The 9027-nt window shown below is 36.9% G+C and overlaps 1 protein-coding gene across 2 annotated transcripts; it reads right to left on the bottom strand.

Moving 5' to 3' along the window:
* Positions 1–262: 262 nt before the first annotated feature.
* Positions 263–6772, bottom strand: LOC136223163 (probable magnesium transporter NIPA8). 2 transcript variants are annotated; one of them, XM_066011031.1, is made up of 14 exons: positions 6445–6772; positions 5852–6126; positions 5333–5420; positions 5163–5224; positions 4870–4955; positions 4682–4755; positions 3924–4026; positions 3656–3784; positions 3460–3559; positions 3210–3329; positions 1311–1401; positions 1176–1236; positions 754–850; positions 263–683 (listed from the first exon to the last, which is right to left on the bottom strand). In XM_066011031.1, exons 2-14 carry the CDS (start codon positions 5942–5944, stop codon positions 561–563), a joined length of 1227 nt encoding a protein of 408 aa, XP_065867103.1. In that variant the 5' UTR covers positions 5945–6126; positions 6445–6772; the 3' UTR covers positions 263–560. The 2 variants fall into 2 exon arrangements, with proteins under 2 accessions (XP_065867103.1, XP_065867102.1); XM_066011030.1 differs by having other exon boundaries at positions 263–673; positions 6445–6769.
* Between the last annotated feature and the right edge of the window lie 2255 nt (positions 6773–9027).

Below are 9027 nucleotides of genomic sequence, written 5' to 3'. Positions count from 1 at the left end.
AGATTGCAGAAATTTCATTGAAAGTAAGAGATGGAACTTGAAATTCATTCCATTAGCAAACAGAGTCTGAAAATGCTAATAGTATTAAAAACGATGATATGACAGTCAAAGTTAGTTAGTTAAAAGAGTCAAATAGAATGATGTTTATCATGTTTAGAAAAACAGCAGGATTTATTTTTACAACTTTCCCTTGTTTTTATACATTCATTATATGTAAAACGAGATAGGGATAAAAAAAAATTAAAAAAAAAAAAAAAAAAAAAAAAAAAAAAAAGTTCCATTCCATTCCTTTAAAAAGAATATACAATATTTTGGCGTTTCAATACTACAAATATGCTGCAGACTTTCCTAAAATTTCTACATTTGAACATGACAATTTAAACGGACTAAAATAATAACAATAATGATAAGAAAGGCACAAAAAAATCCTGGAAAATGTGTAATGTTCCTATCATAAACTTTGAGGAAGCTCTGGGTTTGAATTTAATACTTTTACACCATCTTCATCCATTGAGATCTTACTCCAACCAGAATTTCTCAGGGAAAAAACCTTTGGCCGATCAAACACATTTCCTCTGAATCCTGTAATCTTTGATGAAACCATAGGCATTACAAGTACTGCAGATGCATTGATCGACTCTTCTCCGATACCTAGAGATAGAGAACACGCAGCCTGCCAAATACTACAAGTCATTTTTCACTCATTTCTGTTCCATATTCATTCAAGTTTAGCAATCATGAAAATTAACCAACCTTGGCCTTGTTTAGCATCTCCAATACCTTCGCCATTGTTCCTTGCACAATGGATCTTGGGTCTTTACTTTGTGCATCTTCAGATGAGTTTATCAGTCTGAACCAAACAAAAGATACAAATTCTAGTCAACTCCAGAGATAACTTCCACTTTAACAACTATAAACATCTCCTGTTATTGTCCGATTTCAGGATGAGTGGTTTTAGATTTAGTTCTTTTAAGATTCTTTCTACAAGCTCATTTTTTGCCTGATTTCGGAGTAAATGGTTCTTCAAATTCGACTATTTCGAATTACAAGCTGCACTTCACATGAAAATGCATATCATATTCATATAACTAGAGAGTATCATCTGCACAAAGCTGAACTGTAAATTGGTGATCCATACTTTCTGTGAGGAATTAATTTCTGTAAGTGTATTGTACCTATGTGATTCACTTGAAGACACAACTGAAACTAGAGACGCATTATCTTTGATCTCACCACCTGAAAATTTCAAACATAAGTTTTAACTTTTCATCAGTAGAACTACAGTTAATACAAAACCTAATCAAAAATACCTCTTGACTCATCAGGTGCCAGCAAACAAATGCCTACAAAAACACACATCATTCCAAGGATGAACATTGTTATCCTCAGGGCATCAAATACCTGTCATAAGAAACAATAACCTTAGAAGTTTAATCAAATCCCTGCCTCAGATAATACTGGTGTCCATGAAAGAAAGACAGAAAAATAATAAGACAAGTTTAGCCACCATTGGGAAATGGACAATACAAATTTAATTGCAGATCACTGCTAGGTTATCTTGCACGGAAACTCTTCTTCATTAGCGTTTCTGCGTTTCATATCCATTTGCATTTCCATTACCGTTTACTAGCTACTTTTTCTTAGAATAATGTTTCCCGGTTTCCGTTTCCGTTTCCATTTTGGAACTATGGAGACAAACTCTAGAATCTAGAGGCTTTAAGTTGAGCCGAAGTAAGACAGCATATTTGGAGTGTAAATTTAGCGGCCATAGGAGTAGGGAGACATGGACAATCACCCTAAATGGGAGAGTTGTTCAGGCATCGGATTGCACGGTATTTAGGATCTATTATCCAAACGGATGGAGAAGTAGATGGAGATGTTGCTCATAGGATTAAATCTGGTTGGTCGACGTGGAAGAGTGCTACGGGTTTCCTTTGTGACCTCGGCATGCCTAATAGATTGAAGGGAAAATTCTACCGCACGGCAATCAGACCAGCATTGTTATATGGTACAGAGTGTTGGGCAGTGAAACACTGTCACATCCATAAGATGTTGGTGGCGGAGATCCGTATGTTGAGATGGATGTGTGGTCATACGAGAAAGGATCGGGTGGGTAATGAAATAATTAGGACAAAAGTAGGGGTTACATCTATTGAGAATAAAATGAGAGAAAACCGACTAAGGTGGTTTGGCCATGTGAGACGTAGAGCGCTTGATGCGCCGGTTAGGAGGACCGAAGAGTGGCAAAGGGACGTAGTGGTGAGGGGTAGGGGAAGACCTAAGCAAACTTGGAGGAGGGTGATCGAGAGTGATATGAGCTTACTGAGAATTGAGGAAAATATGGTAGTGGACGGAGTGGACGGAGCGAATTTGTGTTGCTGACACGACTTGATTTCACGGTTTTATATGATGGTTCATGTTAGCCGACCCCGAATCATTTCGGACTAAGGCTTTGTTGTTGTTGTTCCGTTTCCGTGAAACATAACTGCTAGGACAATTCCAGAAAATTCAAGGAACAAAATATCTCTCAGGGTGTATGTTAGCTAAATTTTTTGCATGGATAGAGGATATGCAATAGAAACCAACAGAAGACACACAGCAACAGAAATATAATTTTATTGATGAAAGTGTAAAGAAAGATTTGAAAATGGAAAATAAGTACAAATAGCAGCGGAAGAAACAAAGGTAGAATGGATTGACCCTCGGGAATTTACAATTCCCAACCTACCAAACTGTGCAGAGGCTACTGCACTAATGCAGAACAAACTGAAGTTCTACCTCTACCCTCCAGCACACTGCCCCTATAGGTCTGCTAGGAAAACTAACCTCCCTTATATTCCTGCTGAGCACCTACATTTTTTATCCCCTTATTTCTTCTAGCATATACTATCCTAATTCTCAGCCCACTACTAGTTTGATCCAATAGTTGATCCTTATTAGCTCGCTCTCTATCAATAAGTGGGCAAAAGAAGATACAGTTCCCCACAAGAATTCGTACAAGAATTCCTACAGTCAACAGGAAAACTTCCATTAAGGAATAGATTTTTTTCATATGGTTAATATTGACAGTCCAACCTGCAGCCTCATCGCAAAGATCAATAATGAAAGTTGAAAAACTTGATTTTGAAACTTGTCAAACTTGTTGGCCCAACAAGAGAACAATAAGTACCACAACAAACAGGAGAGAGAGAGAGAGAGAGAGAGAGGACCTGATATTCCTGAAAGTAGACAAATCCTGTACAAATAGAAAAGAAAGTCCAAACAATCTGAAACATTGGAACAATAAGGATTGCATCGAACAGTGACAATCCTTCATTCAACCTCGTCAGCTGCACAAATACAAAGACTGAACCTGAGTAGAAGTTTGGTAAATCATTATTTCAATGAGGAAGAGCAATTTTGCATTTAGATACATTGAGAAAGAAGAAGAAAAAGATCAAACTTCCACTACAATCTTACCCAGAATCCCGCTGTACTGAAAAATAAAAGCAGCAATGAGTATGTGAACCAGCCATGCAACTGATAACCATTAGACATGGCCAATCTTAGCAGATTAGATCTGTAAGGAAGAAACTCACAATCAGATTAATATAGGTGCACAACTTTCACTGTGCGTCTTAGAAGCAAAAACTGCTATCCACCGAGGCTAACGTACAGAGATTTTGCAAACAGCACAGAGCATGATCCTATTGCACCAGAAACCACAGCATATGAAAAAGGAAGAAGCATCTGCCAGTAAGGTCGAATGTCGTGTCCAGAATAAGCAACCAAAATTTCACCTCTCCTACACGTTGGATAAGAGAAATAAGAGATTAATAATATGAACTTGTCCCTGAATGGAAGAAGAAAAAGAGTAAGAAAAAAGAAACAGAATCAAGAACGTGGAGAAAATAACGAAACAGCCAAAAATAACAGAATGTCACCTGTAGATGTAATGATGTAGGGCAACAACTGTGACCAATATCATACAGTAAAAAAGGAATGTAATATTGCTGTATTTCTCTGCCAGTTGCTCTGGTGTGTACACTGATAAGGATAACAATCTATGAGTTCAAATTTGGATATACCAAGGGCAGAATGTTAAGAATTTGTTTAAATTCAACTTATAGAAGATAGACTTGTCATTACAATTTTTTATTTCAGTAACATATCGTTGCAAGGTGAAGGAATATTGTGCACTTTCCAGTCAATGCAATCAATTCAATTGCGATACAATGATTTTTGTTCCAAAGGAAAATAGAAGGCACAAATATATATATATATATATATATATATATATATATATATATCATGAATAGTGTGTGTGAACTAGAGTGTAGCAGAACCCTTTTCCTGTATCTCATTTCATATTAATATTTAACCAGAACTTACAATGATGAAAGCAGATTAAGCCATCTCAATATGAACACAATGTGAGCAAGCATTAGCGCAAACAAAACTCACCAGCACGAATTAAAGTGTTTTCTGTTCACAATATCTCACTTCTAATTATTCATTCAGCAATGCAAATAACTTCCCATACATTTGCATTTTCATGTTCAAATATTGGGAAAGTGCAACACATGTTCCATTTGATATTTTTGGATGACAATAAATATTGTTAAGAAAGCGTTGGCACAAAAGTATGCCTGCAAGGCTGCAATAGAATCTAACCGTGCCATGTTTCAAAAGCAAAACGTACCAGGAGACTGATGGTTTCCATAGGCAACAAGAAAAACATTCCCCAGGACAATGAAGGCTGTAGCAACAAGGACTCTGTCATAAAGAAAAGGAAGCCAAATGTTTGAGATTAACTTAGAATAGAACTGTGGCAAATGAAAGTTCATATTGTTATTGTACTGGATAAGCATGTCAGGCTTTAACACATACTTAACAGACACCATTTTGTTCAGCACAAAGTATGCAAATGCAATATTGGATACAAATTGAACTGATCCCAAAGCCGCAAGAAGAGACTGCACAACAAGAAGAAAGGTGTAAAAATAAATAAAGGAAAAGGAGTGAAATCTTGTCCAACTGTGTGTGTGTCTAAGTTTGGCAAGTATAACAATTCTGCATACGCCACCCCCTAGACTAGAACTCCAGAAAAAGCAGATGGCAAATCCTAGGAATATTTAGATCAAAAAACAAAAATTTCCTAGGAATATATTACCCAAACTAACCTGAGCAGCATATCCAAAGGAAATGAAATTAAGACAATTTCCTAGAAAGAAAAAAAGAATACCTGCATCAAGAATATGACTAATTAAAATGATGAAGAATATCACATATGTAATTGTACAGAAAATTAAAATCTTCTAGATGATTTAGCACCAGTAAAACAAGAACTAACCAATTCTCCAAGACTGGAAGTATATGATAGGTTTCAAGTGACTCTTCCCACTTGTTCCATTAAGGTCTAGTGTTGAATGCCTTTCTCTCTGCAAATAGTTTAGCCAGACATGATGTCATGATATAAAAGCATCACAATCAACAGTTGATAACAACAGGGAAAAGAGATTAATAAGAAGTAGCAGGTAAAATCTGTTTGTATCCATAATAAAGGCAAAAGTTATCAGCTCAGTGGATCTAAAAGCCATACAGCCTTAAGCATAGAAAGCCTAACAAATTTGGCATTTTGCTTGAAAATCTGGACATAGAACAGTAATGCAGATGGCAATCATAGCATCAGAATATAACTGGCTATAATTCATCTGGCGAACTTATAGCATGCAAGTACTCCATACATATACTCAAGCATGCAAACTTTATACAACCTAAGAGCGCTATGAAAATGTCAACATGTTCCCCATTACTAATAAGATACTAAACATTATAGAAGTGGTGAAATTAAAACAGAAATATGATATACCTCTGTATGACCCAATTTAAGAAGGTTAGTACCAAAGTTGATGGCAATGCTGCCAAATAGATTGATGAAAGCTCCAATGATCCAATCCCCCATGGATTAAAGCTTGTGAAGCTCCAAAGGAGCGCCCACATGCAGTTGAAAACCCAAAGCTACTCCAGGACCGAGAACTACAAATTCTCAAACCACAAAGTGCTGGAAGGAGGAGGAGTTAATTCCTCTCCTGGATTCAGAACATAAATTGCAGGTAGTGGCGATCACAAATTAATTGGCTATGCCTGCATATATCAAAGATGTCATAAATTGAGCTGTGCAGATGCAGAAGTGACAAAACATTTAACTTAATTACAAAGCACATACAAGATACCAGTAACAAGATCTCAAAGAACAACAGAAGGAAGTTTATGCATGCAAAAAGAAGGCAGTTGACAATAAAATCACAGATTAAATGAAAGAGAAACTGAAGCCACGAGAGAGAAATTCAAAATGGAAAAAATGGGGAAAGACAGTTCCTGATCTGATGAAATGCAGATGAATCAAAGGTAGGTTGGTGAAGATTATGTCAAAATGAATAAGAATGAAGTTTCTAATTTTACCTCGATATCTTCAGGGGAAAAGGAATTGAAACTGAAACAAGTCCGTTTGCGTGTATGTAATAAAATAGAGACGCAATGGATCAAAAGGAGAAGAAGTAATAGAAATGAATCAACTTAGTTGATAGATAAAAATGAAAGGTGGAATATAAATTGGTTGAAAACAGAAGAAAATGAAAGGAACAAAGGAAAAGGAAGAGAAAGGACGAAAGAAAAAGATAGAATTTTGACAAGTCTCCTCCGGCGTCTAGAGGAGGAGGAAGAAGATTGAAAAAACAAAGAGGAAGAAGAAGAAGAAACAAAGAATGGTAAATTAAATTGGTAATGGGTCAACAGCAGCATAGGATTAGGCGTGATGCTTTACCATATGCCCGCTATTGCGTACTGTCGGTGGAACAATCTGCTACATCATTCCCATTCCATATTTATAAATTGTTGGATGTCAACCGTTGGATTAGTAAATATGAATTATTTTTCTTACGAGTGAGTAACCATTGTTATTTGGGACTGCCCTAACAGTATGGAAATTTGGAGACTTATTTTACCATCGAATATTGCTGAGTAGTTCTTTATCTTACTGTCGTCGGACTGGTTTAATCGGTGCATAATGGATAATACGCTGGCTGGGTTGGAAAATAAAGACGAGTTGTTTGCAACGACTTGCCATCAAATTTGGAAGCTGCGGAATCAGCTAGTGTTTGGGGAAGAATCTACACCTATCTTCATTGTCAGGGATACGATTTTGCTGAATCTCTTGTGGTTTAGGGAAAGTTTTCAAAATGACAGAATCGGGGATAGAACTGCAGCTAAGGATGTTGTGTGGCTTGGCTGATCGAGACCTAGGGTGGGGTGGTTCAAACTTAATTCTGATGGCTCTTGTGGGTTATCGAGCAATATCGCGGTAGGATGAGTTATCAGGGATGATGTGGGGAATTGGGTTTCGGGGTTTGTACAGAACCTGGGGATCGGTTCTTCGTTTGTGGCTGAGCTTTGGGGAATTCTAGCAGGGATGAGGAGGACTTCTAAGCTTAGTATAAAATGTTTACAACTGGAGTCAGACAGTCTTGAGGCTATTCGGATGATTACCGATAATCAAGATTCTCGAGGTTTTTCGCACAATCTGATTAAGGCAATTTGGAGGATTCAGCAGGAGTTCGATCAGATTGAGTTTTCCCACGGTGTCTACCTTGCTTCTAGAGGATAACGTGGGAGCCTGTTTTCCCAGACTGATGTCTGGCTAGTCTTGTTGTGTTTGTTTGTTGCTTTCTTATCTTACCAAAAAAAAAAACCATTGTTATTTGGGAAAATTATAAAAGTGGATGAAATGGGAGGCGCATTTACGTATTTAAACCAATTATCCAAGTTATTACATATCTAGACTATTTATTTTTTATTTTTTCAAAATACCTCAAATATTTCCTCTTCCCATTTCTTTTATATCGTTTCATCATTTCATCTTTCCTTTCTTGTCTATCGTTTCATCTTCCCCTTCCTTTGTATTGCGCGAACGGTTGTCATTTTTTCATCATCTTATCTCTTCTTCCTCTCTTTCTCACTATGTTCTTATTCGAATCATCTTTCTGTTTCTTCTTCGTCACTTTTTTTTTCTTCTTGTGCGAATCGAAGGCATCATTATTCGATGTTCTTCTGCATTTATCATATGTTTATTATCAATTTCAATGGTAAAAGGCGGAAAGAATGTAAGTATCTACTGTATTTTTCCTGTTCCATCTTCATCTCTTTCTAGAAAATGGCTTCGCAAAACGAGTTTGCTTCACATTTTGAGAAGCCTGCGAAGCAAAATCATCCTCTGAAGTAGTATTTTCTCCAAAAAATAACTTCGCAGAATGATTTTGCTTCACATTTTGTGAAGTTTGCGAAGCAAAATCATCCTTTTTCAAGTTGTATTTCTCTTTGCAAACTTTGCGGTTTCGCTTTCTGGGAAGCATTTCTTTCATTATTTCCCTAATTGACTTAATTTTTGTGAAGATTGAATACAAATGCATCAAATTCAAGTATCAGTTTAGTTTGAATACAAAGGCATCAATCATAGTGAGGGGTGATTGAGATGTGATAAAGATGGTGATATCACGTTGATTTCTTTACACCGGATAATATCCTTGTGGGGTGCCGTTGTGCTCGGTCGGGGGCACTCCGATGCCTAAGTTAGTAATTTCTTGAATGAGAATAATCTGTAATCACAAAGGAAAGCTATAATTATGTGTACCTTTTGATGCCTTATTACATGGGTATTTATATAGGATTAAGTGATAACCATAATGGCTCCCCTTTAATGTCTTTAACGAAGTGTAATGCCCTTTTAATGTGACTTAACTCTGATCTTTACCCCCAAGCCGTTATTATCTTTAAGGGGTCATTAATGTTTATTAATGATGGTGATTCCGTCGTGTAACGGCTTAATGTCCTATCTTAGCGGATCGAGTAAGGACGTATCCCTCTATGTGGCGGACCCCGGATGACCAATGGCGTATCATCGTACAGGTATCATTCATCCGCCCTTATACTAGAAGTACGTCGTATATCCTGAGCTGGCGAGTCTCTTGTGGCTTTTCTTCCTTTGGATCA

The sequence above is a fragment of the Euphorbia lathyris genome, chromosome 3, assembly GCF_963576675.1.
Source record: "Euphorbia lathyris chromosome 3, ddEupLath1.1, whole genome shotgun sequence".
Lineage (NCBI taxonomy): Eukaryota > Viridiplantae > Streptophyta > Magnoliopsida > Malpighiales > Euphorbiaceae > Euphorbia > Euphorbia lathyris.
Note: the sequence above shows the minus strand (reverse complement) of the source record. Positions and strands in the feature narration are given on the sequence as shown.

Coding starts and splice junctions, on each gene's coding strand:
- LOC136223163 (XM_066011030.1), bottom strand. CDS start 5,944: ATGGGGGATTGGATCATTGGAGCTTTCATCAATCTATTTGGCAGCATT. Junction 5,421..5,851: donor TTAAATTGGGTCATACAGAG/GTATATCATATT, acceptor AACTATTTGCAG/AGAGAAAGGCATTCAACACT. Junction 4,027..4,681: donor TGGAAACCATCAGTCTCCTG/GTACGTTTTGCT, acceptor TATCCTTATCAG/TGTACACACCAGAGCAACTG.